Source organism: Chiloscyllium plagiosum, unplaced genomic scaffold, assembly GCF_037043375.1.
Source record: "Chiloscyllium plagiosum isolate Xiang-an unplaced genomic scaffold, Cpla_swu_hap1 HiC_scaffold_7, whole genome shotgun sequence".
NCBI lineage: Eukaryota > Metazoa > Chordata > Chondrichthyes > Orectolobiformes > Hemiscylliidae > Chiloscyllium > Chiloscyllium plagiosum.
This window is the reverse complement of record NW_028270145.1, coordinates 51,524,742-51,545,450: the sequence shown is the minus strand read 5'-3', so window position 1 is coordinate 51,545,450 and position 20,709 is coordinate 51,524,742. Positions and strand designations below refer to the sequence as shown.

The window sequence follows — 20,709 nt, the reverse complement described above, 5'->3', positions numbered from 1 at the left end:
AGGTAAGGAAAATTTGGAGAGCCCAAAAGTAGGGACGTTGGATCCGATCCAACCTCTATACCCAAAATCTGTCAAGGCATTCGTTTCTCTATCCCAATACCTACGAATCTTATGGCATGTCCATAGACAATGCGTGAGAGTGCCAACTTCTATTTTACATTTATGACACATTGGAGATGCTCCTGTCTTGAATTTTGCGAGTTGTTCAGGTGCCATGTGAGCCCTGTGAAGTATCTTTAATTGAGTAGCTTGAGTTCTGTTACAAACAGAGATCTTTCAGGCATTTTCCCAGATGTCCTCCCACATTTCTAAAGAAATTTCCAGCCATAATTCTTGATTCCAGATTTTATACAATCGTTCTATGTCCTTCAAGACTTTATTGTATAGAGAATGATAAAGAGTACTGGGTGAGGGCGGCCCCATTGGCCATAGCACTCTCCTTTCCCTATCCGATTTGTAACGGTTGATTATCAGTGTGGTCTTCTTTTGTATAAAGTCTTGTATTTGAAAATACTGAAAGAGGTCCTTGATAGGCAGTCCAAACTTCTGGCGCAGCTGCTCAAAGGACATCATAATCTCCCATCGAACAGGTCTCCCAAACAGGAGATACCTATGGACACCCAAGTTTTAAACGTAGCATCCGTCAGCCCTGGCTGAAATCCCGATGTTCCCATTATGGGGGTATACGGGGAGGTTTTATGCAGGTTACCCTCATCTTGTCACATTATCCTCCAGGCTTTAATTGTATTTAGTATAATAGGGTTTTTACAATAGTCCTTGATAACTCTCATCTTGTCCATAAATAATAGATTGATGAGGGGACATTTTACTTGGGGAGGTCTCAATATCTAACCAGATTGATTGTGGGTCACAAGAGACCCAATCAGCTACATAAGATAATAAGGAGCTCAATTGGTACCTCCCGAAATCTGGAAAGTCCAATCCTCCCCTTGCTTGTGGGAGCTGCAGCTTTTCTAATTTGATAAGGGGCCGTCTATGATTCCAAATAAAGGAGCCGAGCCAGCCGTCTCTGCAGCATGATATAGAATACGAGGTAGGATATTCATCTTAACTAAGGCCACTCTGCCTAGCCAGGATATTGGGAGATCTCCCCAGCGTTGAAGGTCCTGTCTTATTTTCTCTAATAAGTGTACGTAATTGGCTTTATATAGCTGACCAAATACTGGAGTAATAAAAATACCTAAGTACAGAAAACTTTCTAGTGACGACCAAAAGGGAAAACAAGATCCGTCCTGTAAATTGGATATACTGGCAAGGCCTCCTAATGGCATGGCCGCCGATTTCATAAAAGTTGATTTTGTAACATGAGAACATACCAAATAGATTGACCACTTGAATTAAGTGATCCTTTGACATCTATGCCCCGCTTAAGAAAAGGAGGACATCATCCGCATAGAGAGTAATTTTGTGCTTGCCCGATCCAACCCTCGGAGCTGTTATATTAGGGTCAGTTCGTAAAGCTTCTGCTGGTGGTTCAATCACTAGCGTAAATAATAATGGTGAGAGGTCATTCCTGGCAACAGCCCCTGCCAACACTAAAGCTATCCGAACTTAAACCATTGGTGATCACCGCTGCTTTGGGATCATTATATAATACTGAAACCCATTTAGCAAGGTACCTCTCCAACACAGAACTGTTCCAGCGTATAAAAAGGATATGGCCATTCTACCCGATCAAATGCCTTCTCTGCGTCCAGGGAGACAACCAATCCTGGTATGTTCCCTGTTGACAGGCTTGTATCATATTTAAGACCCTTCTAATGTTATTAGTTGACCTGCGACCCTTTATAACCCCGTCTGGTCCTCTTTTATAATGAATGGTAAAACCCTCTCCAGTCTTAATGGTAACATTTTAGAAAGAATTTTAAAATCCACATTTAACAAGGATATGGGTCTATATGATGAGCAATCTTCTGGGGCCTTTCCCTTCTTAAGAATGAAAGAAACATTTGCTTCTCTCAGTGAAGGCAGGAGGCAGACCTGACTGTGTGAGTAATTATACATATTTATATTTATATTTATGAGTGGCAAGTTCCCCTATAAATTCTTTATAAAACTCAAGTTGGAATCTGTCTGGCCCAGGCGTTTTGCCACTCTGAAGCTGCCTAACCGTGTCCTGTAATTCCTGGGTTGTCAAGGGGGCATTCAAGATCGACGCCTGCTCATAGGTTAGGCCCGGAAGAGGCAGATTTTTAAAGAAAGACTCCATCTTCCCAGTTCTATCCTCACAGTCCTGTGACTTATCAAATTCAAAATAGAACTTTCTAAAGGCTGTATTGATCTTTTTACAATCACAAGTCAGTGTACCAGCACTTTCTCTAATGGACATAATGGCTTGGGGAGCCTTTTTCTTTCTCGCAAGGTACGCTAGATACCGGCCAGGCTTGTCACCATATTCAAATAATCTCTGCTTCGCAAATAATATTTCTCTCTCTGCTGTTTGGTTAAGTGTGGTATTCAAGGCTGCCCTAAGGGCTGTGATCCTCTGTAGTTTAGTAATGGAGGGCCTATCAACATACACAATTTCAACAGCCTTCAGGCGAGCCTTGATTGGCGCTGTTGCTTTCCTTTTTGTCTTTTCAGGGTTGCAGAATATGGGATGACCAAGCCTCGTGCGTATACCTTAGTGGTCTCCCACATCATCGAGTTAATATCCCAGAGGGTTTTGAATTCCTGCGAAAAATACTTTATAAATTTGCTATCCTTCAATAAGAAAGGATCCAAACGCCAATGTTGGGGGCCTATCCCAACGTCCCGAGTCTTGACTTCCACATATTCTACAGCATGATCAGAAATAGTTATATTACCTATTTTACAAGACAGAATTGAATTCAAAACAGTCGAGGAGGCAAAAAACATATCAATTTTGGTATGGCACTTGTGTGGGTTAGAACAGAAGGTAAAATATCTACCCTGGGGTTGAAGACACCTCCACACATCTACTACTCCTAGCTCCTTGTTCAGATCCGCCAGTTGCCTAGATCTCAGAGATATACCCGCAGTGCTCCTAGGTACCCTATCTATCTCTGGGTCAATAATGCAATTAAAATCTCCCCCTATAAATATATGGCGGACCCTGAAAGCCATTAACTTAGAGAATGCTTCCGTTACAATTTAAAACTTTGTGCCAGGGGACAATAAAGATTCAAAATCCCGTATTCCTCTCCGTATATTAGGGCTTTGATCAATATATACTGTCCAGAATAATCTTTTATCTGGCTTAACATTTGGAAAGGGCGATTCTTCCGAATAAGAATGGCTTCTCCCATACTTTTTGAGCTGAAAGATTTAAAGAACACCTGGCAAAACCCACCCTGTTGTAGCTTCGAATGCTCCTTATCAAGTAGATGTGTCTCCTGCAAAAGAGCAACATCAACCCTTTCTTTTTGAAGACTTGATAATGTCTTGTTTCTTTTGATTGGCGAATGGCTCCCCTTGATATTCCAGGTGCACCACCTAAGCGAATGACTAGCCATGATCGTCCAGGCAAGCCCAAGAACCCCTCCCCAGGAGGAAGACCACCACCCAAAAGACATTGAATAAAGACCATAGAAAGTTCACATAAAAAACTCTTTAAAACAATTAAATCAACACAATTAAGAACTACTCCTAAGTAAAAATAACATAAAACATATTTGAAAGGAGACTTTCCACCTTACTACCAACCAATAACCCCGCCATAACCTCTCCCAGCTAGGGCCCTGCCCTCGGCCCAGGCATTACAAAATGGAGTAAATAAATTCAGGAGTCTTATAAAGCAGGAGTTAAAAGTGAGTGACACACCCCTCCCCCCACACCATCATCTGGATATGTTTAATAAAACAATACAAAATCGAATTATATAAAGTTATAAAATTACAATCCCAGCAAGTATTAGGCAACTAAATAAGAAAAAAAAGAAAACCCCACTCAAGAAAAAAAAACCTCCCCCACAAATCAGATAAGCCGCACGAACTATAAAAAAAAGAGACCAAAGAAAGGATGAAGAACAAGACCCCCACCCCACCACCCTTGGGGAAAGATGGGTAAAAGAGAGATGGAGAAAGAAAGAAGGGTAAACAAAGTGGGGGGGGGGTGAGGGGGGGCAAAATAAAGTTGGTATCCATATAGTTCAAGTCCCGTAGTCTACTTGAGAGCATCCAGGAATTCTTTTACTTTCTCCGGTGATCCAAAGTTATATACGGATCCTCCATGGCTGAAGCGCAGTGTTGCCGGATATCGGATGGAGCATTGAATATTTACATCTCTCAAATACTTCTTCGCCTCATCGAATGCCCTGCTCTTGCAGACCACAACTGGAGAGAAGTCCTGAAACAGCATTATCTTGGAGCCCTTGTACATCATGGCAAGGGGATCCTTCCCTAGGACTCTGGAGGCCTCTAGGAGTATTTGTTTTTTCCTTATAACACTGAAGTTGGACTAGAACCGGGCGGTGGCACTGGTCCGACCCGGGCCTGTGTACAGCAATCCAGTGGGCCCGTTCCACCTGCACACAGTCCAGCACCGACTCAAACTCCAACTTCAATAATTGTGGGAGCTATTGATCCAAGAAATCCACAAGCTGGCCTTCCTCCTCCTGTTCAGGAAGGCCCAGAAACCGAATATTTTTCCGATGACCTCGAGGGTCTGGACTTGCCGCTCCAGAGTCCGGACCTGACCCACGGATGACTCAGCAGGAGTCTCCAAGGCTGCGACCCGCTGCTCCTACACGATGCTCGAGTTTTTCAATTTTTCAGTCATGCTTCTGCAGCATGACCGAGATCGACTCCCACCTGGACCAGGCCTCCTCAATGGACATGTCGATCTTCTCCTGGAGTTTGGAGATCAAGCTCGCCTCTGCAGGCAAGTCCTCCAACGCAGCCGTGGACGTCCCTGCTGCTTTGGGAGAGGGTGGGGGAGGGGTCCCTGCCTGTTGCGAGCTACAGGAGGTTTTGCCCTTAGTCATTTTTAAAAAACACCAAACTGTTAAAGTTTGATGCAAACTGACTAAGAGTGCTGGGCAAAAACTATCTTGAATGATTTAAAAGGTGAGGTGAAGATGGGCGCCCCACTTTGCCCGAGTCTTAGGCAGAGCACTGCAGACTCAGACCTACTGGGTTGCCGCCATCTTGGATTTCCCATTTTGCTCTTATTAATGCTTGGCTGCTTTCCACAACCTTTCAATATCACAGCAGATGGGCCTATCTTCACAGTTTGACTGACAACTTGAAATGATGTTTGGAGGATTATTTTTCTTTGATGTGGAATTATGAATAGGTGTCTTTTATATGTGGGATAAATGGCTTGAGGGACTTAGGTTTTGAATGTGCTTTCATGACTAAGTATGGCTTTTAATATAACGAAGGCTATAGTAAATATTTAGAATTTTATTTCATTTCATCTTAACATGGCTCAAGAGCAATGCTGATGGTGGATAGTGGGTAAACTGCCTTGGAAAGTGTGATGGGTACCTTGTCATGAGCTGGCAATGGAATCAAACTGATGGATGGGTTACGGGAGTAGGCACATTGTGAAGAGTGTGAGGTATGCAGGAAACCAAGAGATGCAGAAATATAAGCATACTGGGTCAACGTCCCAGGGAGTCAAGGTGAACCCATTAAGAACACAATCTCTCTCAACACTTGAAAGTCCATGGCAATGTCTTCCATCTGCATTGGTGAGAGACTAGCCTTGACTCCATCCTGCACGTGTCTAGCCCCACTCAGGAATGAAGATCCCACCTTTCAAGGAAGTTTATCTTGCAGCAAGCCAAGAAATGTATTAACTTGCACTAGCATTTCGGGAACAGTAACCTGACCCTAAGAATTCAGCTAAAATGTTTAAGTAATTTTGAAATACAAGGGGTGGGAGCAGAAAGGTGACAAAATAACACATTATGAAAATGTGAAAGACTTCAGTTTTCCATTGCAATAAAATATGTTTTCTACCCAAAGTGGTTTTATCTTCACAATGTTTCTAAAGTACTCAGTCATGCTGCAGTGCAGATTTTTTTAAAAAAAAACATAAGCGCATGACATTTAGGTTCGACAACTTTGCAAGGGTGAACAGGCATCCACCTCCTCATATCCATTTTTAGAATCAAAAACAACTGTCACTTTAATTGCAGTGTAAATAAATCATAGAAACACTGGTTTTATAGACATTGATTATTGAACAACATGACATATGCTGACAACTAAAGATACATTTTCACCGAGCCAACAGATATCTAAAAATGTATAAAGAATGTATTTTACTAATTATTAGTTCTATGATAAATGTTATCTGTTCCATTAAATAATTGAATGATAAACGTTTAACCAATTGGCACTGAAGGAAATAGAAACCATTATGATTCAATAATTATCAATTCAACAGACAATTTCTGTAAAACCATTAGAATATTTGAAATTTGAATGAAATGTTTATTGATGTTGATTAAAATATTCTGATTGTACAGAAATAAACAAAGTAATTTCTTAAAAGAAAAGAACATTCTTCTTGAAAAGCTGAAGAACATTTGCATTGCAGAATGGAATTTTTCCTATTTTAAGTATCAGGTTTTTAATTCAAAATCCATTCAATTACAGAGATGAAAACAAGTCCTGTGAATATGACATACTCCTCCAGACCCAGAAACAGCAATCAGATGTAAAGGGACTTTAAAACCCCTTGTTACCCATTTCCGTTTTGAGGCAAAATACTTATTCAAAGATCCAAAAAACACATCTATAAATGGGAAAACAATTTCAATCAACAAAATTTATCCCTTACTTGGTTATCTCTAATACAGGCACACACTAGCAAAAGGTGCCCTTCTTCTTGCATCTCTATCAAATTCAGGCATTGTTGCCTCAGAAATCATTTCCCTTTAAACTCATGTTGTGACCAGAATATTTATTTCTCAATGAAATGTTTCTCCTAATAATATTTTCTTAATTTTATGATATGCAAGATTAAAGCTCTTCACATAAAAACCCTTCTCTTTTTGTTTTTTGTGCTTTGCTATTTAAAAAAAAAATGTGGGGGCTGAAATGAGAAAGAACTGTTTTAAAAATCTAATGTTTGAAAGAGTGACTACAGTTTTGAAAAGCAAGTAACTTACATCAAGGTAAAACAGCCATTTGAACAAGTAGCAATTGCAGAATTGCAGATGATTTGGGATTGAGGGGGTATACAAATGCAACTATTGTTGTCAACAAAAAGTTGATTGCTAGTCCATAAACCAATCAGTTATCAATGATAGAGACCTTTGTGTCTGCGAACAACTATGCGATTGATTCTCAGGTAACTGAAACACTTGAAGCCTAGAACACGGGGAGGGAGAGGGAGAGGAGGAGAGACAGAGAGAGTGAAAGTGAGAGCGTGCGAACGAGAGCGCAAGAGAGTGTGCACGTGAGAGAGAGAGCGAGTGCGACAGAGCGTGCGCAACAGCACACGCGAGCACGAGAGTTCAGTTTTCCTCCACCTCAGGAGCAGTCTCTCCTTCTCTACAGTCAAAACTCACTGTAAACCTGAATAAAATAGTTTTATGTTTTCTGCAACAGTTCATACCTATCAGTTAAAAGTGATAGCATGTAAGAGACCTTTTTTTCATAAAATAAGTGCAGCAGCACTTTATGGCTCTCAGGAACCAGAGGAAGAAAGTAGAGAAAGGCCATTGAAGTAATGTGTTGACCAGCAAAAAAATAATAAGGATCATCTCAACAATAGTACCTGGGGACAAAGACTACTGAATTGTCTTTCCAGATTTTCCCCTCGGTCCATAACTTAGCTTGTAAGGGGAGTGTTTATAAAAGGATTTGAGTTTTAATTAATAGTATTATACACCAATGGTTTTGAAGTGTTAACCTCTAACTAGAGTCTAATTACTTACAATTCTTGTTCAGTATAGAAAACTGGCCAAGTTCTACCAATCTGGATCGGAATGTCAGGTAAACTGGGGAGTTTTGCATGGATGTAAAAAATCTTTAACTTTTGAGACAAGTCTGGCAATAATGGAGCTGGATTTGCAACATGTTGCCCTCAAGGGTCACCATTCTCAGAAAAATTATTCTAGTCTGGAAACATTTAGTAAATTGTTTTTACTCTTTATTAAGTATCCTTGTGTTGAAACATTATGAAACCAACAATGACTACAAATTAATTTAATGACAATCTCATATGATTAAGATGAACCTTGTAGTCTGAGATTTTCATTTTCAAAAATTGGCAAGATCATAAAGATCTTTCCAAACCAGCCCAAAACTAAAGTGAGATCAGTACAAAATATTAAAACTTGCACGATATTAATATAATACACTGAAAATATAGAAAATGATGAAGGCAATTTAGATGAGAAAAATGAAGATAGAATAACATGTCTCACAAATCATGGCTACACTATTGTGTTTGTATAGGCTCTTTATGGAATCTCTCATTTTGAGAACGCCTCGTGGTACTGACAACACCACAGATTTGCTGCATCGTCTCAAGTTATCCTACATTTCTCAAAAGCATCACTTCTACAGTACAGGATGAGACTGCACTGCTTGATTTTTAAAAAATTTCTTATTATTTCAGATCAGATACACCATACTCATTCACCTAGATGTAATTTGATTAGTTTTATCCATCGACACGTATTAATTGTAGAAGCCTGGTTCAATGATAGCAACCACCTCAGAGTTGGCAGTTCATGAGTCAAAGCCACAGTTCAGACAGCTATCGTCAATCAGGCCCTAAAGTTCCATTCTTTGGATAGGTGATCCAAATGGATAGGTCATACTCGTGTGAGATGAGAGTACAGTGTACTCACTTCCATCCCCACTGGAATGATAAAGCTGCTGATTCCTGATCAGAGGTTCCAAGTTAATTTTATAAACTGTCCACATAAACAGAGTCTTGGTTCTAAAAGCAAATCTCAGAAGCTTCAATTAGGTGTGTCTTGTTGGTATCCCTACATTACAAGGACTGCAGCAGTTCATAAAGGCAGCTCAGCAACACCTTCTTCTGGGTAATTAGGGATGGATAATGAATGCTGGCCTCATCAGCAAACTCACATCCCATGACCAAATAATGACAAAAAAAATGAATGCAGAAGAAATATATTGGCTAATGTACTACTAGGCTAAGAGAGAAAGAAGGTAGTAGTAGCTATTAATTGTAAATCCTAAAATTAAGAAAAAAGAAAGAATCAATAAACATGTCTGGTTTTCAAGTATGTATGGCTTTGACCAGCAAAATAGATTGCTGCAGATTTAAATAACTTTGCACTGACTGATAAAGGCTCTGATTATTTCAGTAGCTTTCAAATTATCAGTTTAAAATCATATCAAATCATACCGGTGAAAGTATTTGAGAAATACATGCCATAAAATACTATAATGTACATACTTTGACATAGCTCATACTTTGACATAGAAAATTGTCAACAACAACAAAAAACAGATTTTCGTACATTTAGTATAGAACGTGAATGCTAAGGAAAGGATCATTTCTGCAATCAAGCCAAATGCTGCATACTTCTATACCATGCTGGTTAGCATGCTACACTACCTAGGTTATAGTATAGTAACCTATGGGGGAAGGTCTCCATTAGCTGGATAACCGGTTTGTGATGCAAACAGTGTGGGCTCACTTCAGCACCAGCTGAGGTTATAATGAAAAACACTTGATCGCAACCTGCTCCCTCACCTAAGGCGTGATGACCCTCAGCTTAAAGCACCACCAGTCACTGGTCACTTGACAGCGCAGTCCTGTGATCTAGTAGGACAATGGTGACTTTATCTTTTTTAACCAAGCTTTTCTGGCAGTATTTTAAAACATTATATAAAATATCATGTTTTCATAAGGATTTACTGAAATGCAGAACATATTGCACATTTATGTTTTGATTTATAAAATACTCATCTAATCAACAGTTTAATTGCACTATGAGCAAATGCCATAACTAACCATACTTGCCTGCCTCCACAAAAAACACTGAAGATATATATCTTAATGTGATTTGCCCCATAAAGGCTGTGATTCAACCCTAACCAATTAAACTATCCTAAACTGTATACAAAATTACAAAGTTTCTCTTACTTTTTCACTCTTTAGCTGTTTGTTTTGAACTTCATCCAGCTAATGAGTAATATTTATTAGAACATAACTACTGTATTATTTATATCATAGCACATTAAGTATAATGTTCAACTCACCCCATCCACATTACCCTCTTGGAATCTGTTAGAGGATTAACAATCAACAGTCCACAATTCTTTTTAAATTACATTCAGTCACAAATCAGATCATAGCCATTCACTTCTTTATTATGAATCATGATATTCATGGGGCTCTTGGGCCGCAATAGCAGTGTCCCTAACTCTGAGCCAGGAGGCTTGGACTTCTGTCCTACTTGCTCAGAGGTATGCAATAACATCTCTGAACAGGTCATTTAGAAAATATCCTGGACCATGATATTGACATTCAGGTTTCGATTGAAACTTAATTGTGCCAGCCCTCTCAACTCTCATGAAAATACGAGGACACCAACCTACGCACATTTCTGACCAAAATATTTCTTTCCTTCCCTCTTTGAGCCTCTCCAAAGAGAAACTGTACTCATTGCCAGTGATTTTAATTTCCAGCTATCTTGCCACTTTAAATTTGGCATCTTCCTCTAACCACGACATAGATGTTCCCACCCTATTATAAGTCCCCCCCCCTCAAATTTATCATGTCAATCACAGAAAATACCTCTAATCACTTTGTTTTCCCTCATCTTACCCACTTTCATAGAATTCCCACAGTGTGGAAATAGTCCATTAAGCCCAACAGGTCCACACCGAAACTCCGAAGAGTATCCCACCCAGACCCACTCACCTACCTTATTACCTCAAACTGGTGCACCCTTAACACTAAGAGCAATTTAGCATGGCCAATTCACCTAGCTTGCACATCGTCGGACTGTAGGAGGAAACCCATGCAGGCGGGGGGAGAATGTGCAAACTCCACATAGACAGTTGCCTAAGGCTGGAATCAAACCTGGGTCACTGGCACTGTGAGGCAGGAGTGCCAATTGAGCCACCATGCCGCCCTTAATTGTTTCTGACCACACTATGTTCTGCTCCACCTCTCAAATATATTCTCTTTCTTGGATATCCTTCCCCACCCTAGTCTTTTCCAGATTGCATCGTTGCAAATGCACATCATAGTATGGAAACATTGCAAGTGGTATCATTGCAAGTGATACTAAAATGTCAAGTGCTTAAAAAAACTAATAATACACAAACTGACCAGAAAAGGACTGAACAGGATAGAGAATCTAGTTGAATAGTTGAGAATTTTATTTATTATGTGAACTTCAAGTCAAGCCAAGAAATTAAGGCAGCTAACAAAACATTGCAATACACTAAGTTTTACAAGCAAAGCGCCAGAGGGATATTTGGGAAATAAGGAAGGGCAGGTGACTGAGGTGTCAATGGGAGAGCACTTTGGGGCCAACGACCATAATTCTATTAGATTTAAAATAATGATGGAAAAGGATAGACCAGATCTAAAAGTTGAAGTTCTAAATTGGGGAAAGGCCAATTTTGACAGTATTAGGCAAGAACTTTCAAAAGCTGATTGGGGGCAGATGTTCGCAGGTAAAGGGACAGCTTGAAAATGGGAAGCCTTCAGAAATGAGATAACAAGAATCCAGAGAAAGTAAATTCCTGTTAGGGTGAAAGGAAAGGCTGATATGTATAGGGAATGCTGGATGACTAAAGAAATTGAGGGTTTGGTTAAGAAAAAGAAGGAAGCATATGTCAGGTATAGACAGGATAGATCAAGTGAATCCTTGGAAGAGTATAATGGCAGGAGTATACTTGAGAGAAATCAGGAGGGCAAAAAGGGGACATGAGACAGCTTTGGCAAATAGAGTTTTGGAGAATCCAAAGGGTTTTTATAAATACATTAAGGACAAAAGGATATCTAAGGATAGAATAGGACCCATCAAAGATCAGCAAGGCTGCCTTTGTGTGGAGCCGCAGAAAATGGCAAAGATACTAAATGAGTATTTTGCATCAGTATTTACTGTGGAAAAGGATATGGAAGATATAGAAAGTAGCGAAATATATGGTGACACCTTGCAAAATGTCCATATTACAGAGGAGATGTGCTGGATATCTTGAAACGCATAAAGGTGGATAAATCCCCAGGGCCTGATCAAGTATATCCGAGAGCTCTCTGGGAAGCTAGAGAAGTGATTGCTGGGCCTCTTGCTGAGATATTTGTATCACCGATAGTCACAGGTGAGGTGCCGGAAGACTGAAGGTGGGCTAACGTGGTGCCACTCTTTAAGAAGAGTAGTAAGGACAAGCCAGGGAACTATAGACCGGTGAGCCTAACGTCTGTGGTGGGCAAGTTGTTGGAGGGAATCCTGAGGGACAGGATGTACATATATTTGGAAAGGCAAGGACTGATTAGGGACAGTCAACATGGCTTTGTGCATGGGAAGTCATGTCTCACAAACTTCATTGAGTTTTTTGAAGTATCAAAGAGGATTGATAAAGGCAGAGAGGTAGCTGTGATCTATATGGACTTCAATGTAAGGCATTCGACAAGGTTCCACATGGGAGACTGATTAGCAAGGTTAGATCTCACGAAATAGGGAGAACTAGTCATTTGGATACAGAACTGGCTCAAAGATAGAAGACAGAAAGTGGTGGTGGAGGGTTGTTTTTCAGACTGGAGGCTTGTGACCAGTGGAGTGCCACAAGGATCGGTGCTGAGTCCTCTACTTTTTGTCATTTACATAAGTGATTTGCATGCGAGCACAGGAGGTATAGTTAGTAAGTTTGCAGATGACACCAAAATTGGAGGTGTAGTGGACAGCGAAGAAGGTTACCTCAGATTACAACAAGATCTTGATCACATGGGCCAGTGGGCTGAGAAGTGGCAGATGGAGTTTAATTCAGATAAATGAGAGGTGCTGCATTTTGGGAAAGCAAATCTTAGCAGGACTTAGACACTTAATGGTAAGGTCCTAGAGAGTGTGCTGAACAAAGAGACTTTGGAGTGCAGGTTCATAGCTCCTTGAAAGTGGAGTCGCAGGTAGATAGGATAGTGAAGGCGGCGTTTGGTATGCTTTCTTTTATTGGTCAGAGTATTGAGTACAGGAGTTGGGAGGTCATGTTGCAGCTGTACAGGACATTGGTTAGGCCACCATTGGAATACTGCGTGCAATTCTGGTCTCCCTCCTATTGGAAAGACATTGTGAAACTTGAAAGGGTTCAGAAAAGATTTACAAGAATGTTGCCATGTTTGGAGGATTTGAGCTATAGGGAGAGGCTAATTGGCTGGGGCTGTTTTCCTGGCATGTTGGAGGCTGAGGGGTGACCTTATAGAGGTTTACAAAATTCTGAGGGGCATGGATAGGATAAATAGACAAAGTCTTTTCCCTGGGTTTGGGGTGTCTAGAACTAGAGGACATAGGTTTAGGGTGAGAGGGGAAAGATATAAAAGAGACCTAAGGGGCAACCTTTTCACACCATAGGTGGTACGTGTATGGAATGAGCTGCCAGAGGAAGTGGTGGAGGCTGGTACAATTGCAACATTTAAGAGGCCTTTGGATGGGTATATGGATAGGAAAGGTTTGGAGAGATATGGGCCGGGTGCTGGTAGGTGGGACTAGATTGGATTGGGATTTCTGGTAGGCATGGACGGGTTGGACCGAAAGATCTGTTTCCATGCTGTACATGTCTATGACTCTATGAATTGTATGTATGGTGATTGCTGAAACTACCAATGTCCAGCCTCTCGTGACTATCTGTGTGTAGTTTGCACATTCTCCCAGCATATGCGTGGGTTTCCTGAGTGCTACAGTTTCTTCCCACAATCCAAAGATGTGCCGGTTGGGTGAATTGGCCATGCGAAATTGCCAATAGTGTTCAGGGATGTGTAGGTTATAGGTACATTAGTCAGGAGAAGTGTAGAGCAATAGGGTAGGGGAATGGGTCTGGGTGGGTTACTCTTCAGAGGATTGGGGTGGACATGTTGGCCCAATGGCCGGTTTCCACACTGGAGGGAATCTACGATACCCATGTTTTTTTTTTTAAGATTAGATTGCTTACAATGTGGAAATCGGCCCTTCGGCCCAACAAGTCCACACAGACCCTCTGAAGAGCAACCCACTCAGACCCATTTACCTCTTCACCTAACACTATGGACAATTTAGCATGGACAATTTAGCATGGCCAATTCACCTAACCTGCACATCTTTGGACTGTGGGAGGAAACCAGAGCACCCAGAGGAAACCCACGCAGACAGGGGGAGAATGTGCAAACTCCCCGAGGCGGGAATTGAACCCGGGTCTCTGGCACTGTGAGGCAACAGTGTTAACCACTGTGCCACCCTGCCGCCGTTTTGTATGGAAAACAAGGATCTTGGGCTGAATAAACAAGGGAATACAACATGAATGTCAGGAAAGGATTGTGTGTATGTAAAGAACACTGATCTGGCGCCATCTAGTGTACTATACAGAGTTCTGATCACTGTGGTGCATGGTAAACAAATCCAGGTTGAGGATAAAAATGCAGCTATACTGGAAGAGATTGCAGAAGGTTGGTACTTTTATCTTAAAGGCAAGACTCAGCAGTAACTTTATTCAAATATCTAGGATATTTTAGGGTCTTTGAAAAAATGTTTAACAGTGAAGATTCAATGAGGAGGAATAAACAGCAGTTTGGAAGCTTGATTGCATCCAGTACCCTGCATAGACAAGCTCTCTACAAGAATCTCAGGGAGTCCCTCTCCCACTGCAACTCCCAGGTCATTTCCTCTGCCCTGAAGCTCTTCAACCATGTCGTGCCGGACTTGTCCTACCTGCCTATCTCCTTTTCCACCTATCCACTCCACCCTCTCCTCCCTGACCTATCACCTTCATCCCCTCCCCCACTCACCCATTGTACTCTATGCTACTTTCTCCCCACCCCCACCCTCCTCTAGCTTATCTCTCCACACTTCAGGCTCACTGCCTTTATTCCTGAAGGGCTTTTGCCCGAAACGTCGATTTCGAAGCTCCTTGGATGCTGCCTGAACCACTGTGCTTTTCCAGCACCACCAATTCCAGAAGATGATGCCATTGTCTGAGCTTGAGGGAAACAGTTAAATTTTATACTTTTATTTTGATTATGAAGCAAAATATGTCCCATAGAATGATGTGTCAAACGAAGTAATGGGGAATAATTGCATTTACGTTGAAGAGCCTGCTGAAAAATGTAACGGAATAACATGCAACATGAAATCCTTTTTGGACAGAACACAGAATGCAATATGCCCGTCAGAAGCCCCTGTGCACCGATTTGCCTGGGATGTCTGAATTTCCAACAATTCCTTGCTCTCTGGGATTCTCCATAAATACAGCATTGACATACTTAATGGATAGCTACCCATGATTAAGATCTAGTATAACTCCCAACCTCATCATACTACCCACTCCCTCCACTCCACTCCTTTCTCCACCCACCCCTGCCCCACCCCACCTGCAATTACTTCAGCTGACATCTCCAAGTACCTCTTCCAACCATGTTAAACACCAATTACCTTTCCTAGCCTACTTGCAACCTCACCTACCTAACCACCCACTTTCACACATACAGCCATTCATAGATTCATCAAGAACCTTTCCCAATAGGGAACAGGTAATTCTAGATTAAGTGAAGTTTAGTGAGGTAGACTTGGGATTATGGATCTTAAGGTGAAGGATCTTAAAGGGGCATTGACCATAATATGACAGAATTTACTCTGCAGTTTAAGCGGTAGAAGCTGGAATCAAATTTAACGCTATTACGATTGAGTAAATGGTAACTACAAAGATATGAGGGAGAGGCTGGCCAGAATTGAATAAGAGGAGTGAAGATGGTGGAGCAGCAACGGCAAGAGTCTCTAGGGGTAATGCAGGAGGAACAGCAGAAATTGATCACAAGGAAGAAGAAGGGGAGGATGAGGTAACCATGGCTGACAAGGGAAGTCCAGGATTGAATTAAAGCATAAATAAGCAAACATTATTGTGAGGTAAAGTAGGAAGCCAGAGGATTGAGAAACCTTTAAAAACCAGCAGAGGACAACTAGAAAACAGTAAGGGGGAGATGATAAAAAAATGAGTCAGTGTGGCTTCGTAAAGGGGAGATCCTGTCTGACAAATCTGTTAGAATTCTTTGAGGAGTTATTGAGAATGTTAGGCAAAGGAGATCCAGTGGATGAGATCTATTTGTATTTCCAGAAGGTCTTTGATAAGGAAGCTGCTAAATAAGAGGCTGTGGTGTTTAAGACAAGGTACTAGTATGAATAGAGAATTGGCTGACTGGCAGAAGGCAGACAGTGAGTAAAAGGGATTTTTTTAGGATGGCAGCATGTGGCAAGTGAAGTCCTGCAGGGATCAGTGTCAGGACCATAACTACTCATGTTATACATTTAATGATCTGAATAAAGGAATGGAGGATATTGTTGCTAAGTTTGCAGATGAAAAAGGTATGTACAAAGAGAGATAGCTTTGATGATGTGGGGAGCTGCAGACGGATTTAGATAGGCTAAGAAAGTGGGTAAACAAGTGGCAGATGGAATACAATGTAATAAAGTCTGCGATTATGCAGTTTGGAAGAAGAGTGTAGACTATTTTCTAAATGAGGAATAGCTTCAGCACAAAGGTACTTGGAAGTCCTAATTAAGTAATATCTTAAGGTTAACATGCAATTCAAAGGCAAAAAGCAATGTTAACATTCATTTTGAGAGGGTTAGAATGCAAGAAGAGGGTTCTGAGCTGACTGCATTTGGAATATCATGTGCAGGTTTGGGCCCATATCTAAGGAATGATGTGCTGGTCTTAGAAGGTGCCCAAGATTAACAACAATGATCCCAGGGATGAGGGGCTTGTCATATGAGGAGTTGAGGATTTTGGGTCTGCACTCTGAGTTTAGAAGGATGAGGGTGGGGGGGTTGGAATCTTATTGAAACTTAGAATACTGAAAAACCTGGATGGATTGGACATGGGAGAAAATGCTTCCACATCTTGGAGAAAATGGGATCCAAGGGTACAACCTCAGAGTGAAGAGTCGACCTTTTAGAACTTACAGGATACATAATCAAATTTTCCAGCCAAAAAGTGATGAATCTGTGGAATTCATTGCCATGGAAGGCTGTGAAGGCCAAGCTACTGAGTGTGTTTAAGATAGAGAGAGACAGCTTCTTGATTGGTAAGGGGATCAAATGTTACTGAGAGCAGACAGGAGAATGGGGTTGAGAAACAGAACAGCTGTGTTTGAATAGTGAACAGAGTCAGGGGGCAAAATGGCCTAATTCTGCTCCTATATCTTATGTTCCTTGTAATCTAATCTAAAGCCCTACTAGTGCTACTTATAATAAAAATATACTGTGTGCCTGCATCTTTAATTAGTGATGAACCAATACTCTTAGTTTCTTTGGGAAACTATTCCATTTAAAAAGTCTCCTTGCAAAGTACAAGAATAACTGGAGTTTCTCGAACAACAAAATAAGAGCCTGCACTTGTTCACTCTGAAGGACATCTGATACATTCGTTCCGATTTGTCTGAAACTGGAAGAACTTGGACAATTGTGTCGGATGTACTTCCTCATTTTGCTGAGAGTTGACTGTATAATTATCTAGATCAAGAATGAGTTATTGCAATTTTGAAAAAAAAAATCATTCCAAATTTAATACCGACTTCGAGAAATCTAAAATGTGCAACAATACAGCAAGTCATACTACTGAGTACTATTACAAATAATAAAGGTCACACTAAAAGTTCAGATATCACAGCTAAGAAATGGATGGATATAATGAAAAAGTCGAATGTCAGCTCGTCAATAAAAACCTGAAGATTCAACTAGTTTATTAATTGAAGATACAGGAAATAGCAATTATCTAGTCAGAATGTAAATCGCAAATACAAACACACAAAATCTTTATTTCTACCATCACACTTGTTTAAATCATAACTTATGTATTAAGGCTTCACTTTACACTGCATTTAATTATTAAAATCACCACTAACCGCAGTGCCAGCGTATAGGTACCAGACTGACGTTGACTTTCCCGAATAATATAACTGCCTTCTGCTAGGCTCAGCAGCTGATCTGCTGCTTCTCGTGAAATCATTCCATGAAACCTGTTTATAGAAAATAATGAAAGTATGTTATAAAATGTAATAACTACACTATCCTGGAAGTCATGTGGCTGTCTTCTAGAAAATTTATTTGCCAGACAAATCAGGATTAATAACTGAACACTATTTTAGGTCTCTTCATCCAAAGACACCTACAGGAAAAATTAATGCAAATAAGGGAACAATATTCAAAGAATCTACAAAACATAGTAGCCTAAAGACTAAAACCACAAGATGAATAGATGTAAACATAATTCCAGAAACTGTTGCCCCAAGATTGTGCAGATGAACAGGTCTTAAGACAAGACCTTAAATGTCCCATTAGTTATTACACTGACCACGTCCCAAACACCAAAAACAAAGCCAGTTAGTTTTAGAAGTGGTGATCTATAACATACAACTGAAATTGCCCTAAGGAATTTTAGAGGGAACCTATACATTTTCAAAGGAATAGCAACATAATAGTAAATGTCACTGGACAATAATCCAGAAGCCTGGACTAAAGCTCAAGATACTAAAATCATTCCACCTGGAAATTTAAATTCAATTAATTATTGTCTCACTAGTGGGAAACATGGAATTATCAGATTTCTGCTAATTTTAATCTGATCTGGTTCACCAATTTCTTTTAGGAAACAAAACTGTTGTCTTACCCAGTCTAACTTGTGTGCAATGCTAGGCTCTCAGCAATGTGCGCGATTCTTAATGGTCTGTGAAATGCCCTGGCAAGTGACTTGTATAAACCCACTAAAGTAGGCTTGAAAAAAAAAAAATGGATGTGTAATCCAACGTCATCCTAGGTACCAGAAATAAGAAAAGAACACTCTGCTTCGTTGACCCACAAAGTTCTCCTCCCCAGCAGCTCAGAACTTGTGACAATATTGGGAGAATTGTCTCAAAGAATAATGAAGCAACAGCCTAACAGAATCATACTCGCTGAATCTTACTTCACAGCTAAAGTACCAGGCTTCTCCATCATCTCTGTGGATATGAATTATCCCAGCAGCAGGAAGGTGCACCAGACATGGCGACGGTAGTATATAGCGAAGAAGGGATGACTCTGGAGCCCATAAGGTTTAGAACAAGTCTACACCGACCCGCAACCCACCCAGATCCATTCCCCTACGTTTACCCCTTCATCTAACACTACGGGCAATTTAACATGGCCAATTCACCTAATCTGCACATTTTTGGACTGTGAAAGGAAACTGGAGCATCCGGAGGAAACCCATGCAGACATAGGGAGAATGTGCAAACTCCACACAATCAGTCGCCTGAGGCCGGAATTGAACCCGGGTCTCTGACGCTGTGAGGCAGCAATGCTAACCACTGTGCCACCGTGCCGCCCGTCATGATGCATGAGGTGTTTATCGGATGATTATCACTACCACCCTCCCTCAGCTAAAGAATCAGAACTGCTCCACGTAGAACACCCATTAGAAGAAGCACAAAGTATCAAGGATGCAGAATGTACTCTTATTTCTGGATTTTAAAGTCCCCTATCAAAATGGCTCAGTTCCATCACAATTGATTGAGATGGCAGAGTCAGAGTCACGATGTCATATCTGTTGGATTAAGCTTGCTTCATAAGGTAAGGAAATCAACATGAGAGAAAAACCTATTTGACCTTGCATTCATCAATCCAACTATCACGGATGCACCTGTCCATGATAGTTTGGTCGGAGTAGTACAGACATGAAAGTCCTCACTGCGCTATGAGGATATCCTCCATTAAGTTGTGTGGCATTCGCATCATGTCAAATGGGAAACAGATTTATCAAGCAGCTCAGAATATTGGATCACAAAGTACTGAGGGCCATCAATAGAGTTGTAGAGATATAAAACACGGAAACAGACCCTTTGGTCCAACTCATCCATGCCAACCAACCATCCTAAACGAATCTAGTTCCATTTGCCAGCATTTGGCCCATACCCCTTTAAACCCTTCCTATTCATATACCCACCCAAATGCCTTTTAAATACCATAATTGTACCAGCCTCCACCACTTACTCTGGCAGCTCATTCCATACATGCATCACCCTCTGGGTGAAAAAGTTGCTCTTTAGGCCCCTTTTAAATTTTTCCCCTCTCACCTTAAACCTATGCCCTCTAGTTCTAGAATCCCCTACCCTGGGGAAAACACCTTGGCCTATCTATGCCCCTTGTGATTTTATAAACTTCTATAAAGTTACCCGTTAGCCTCCAACACTTCTGAGAAAGTAGTCTCAGTCAAATCAGGTTGTCCCTATAGCTGAAACCCTCCAATCACGGCTCCATCATATAAATCTTTTCTGAACCCTTTCAAGTTTCACAACATCTTTCCTAAAGCAGGGAGACCAGAATTGAACACAATATTCCAAAAATGGCCTAACCAATGCAGCATGACCTCGCAACCCCGATACTCAATACACTGACCAATGAAGCCAAGTGTAGCAAACTCTTTCTTCAGTATGTTGTCTACCTGTGGCTCCACTTCCAATGAGTTATGAACCTCCATCCCAAGTTCTCTTTGTTTGGCAACATTCCCAGGACCAAGTGTGCAAGTCCTGCTCTGAATTATCTTACCAAAAATGCAG

The 20,709-nt window shown here is 40.9% G+C and overlaps 1 protein-coding gene across 3 annotated transcripts in view; it reads right to left on the bottom strand.

Moving 5' to 3' along the window:
- Window positions 1–20,709, bottom strand: part of LOC122551543 (N-chimaerin) — a 233,394-nt gene that overhangs the window by 132,951 nt on the left and 79,734 nt on the right. For 2 of the 3 annotated variants that reach the window (XM_043693573.2, XM_087989005.1), the window contains exon 6: window positions 18,022–18,135. The exons of the other annotated variant lie outside the window; for it this stretch is intronic. In XM_043693573.2, coding sequence (XP_043549508.1) covers window positions 18,022–18,135 — 114 coding nt within the window. The remainder of the gene's footprint in view (window positions 1–18,021; window positions 18,136–20,709) is intronic. 3 annotated transcript variants of the gene reach the window in all.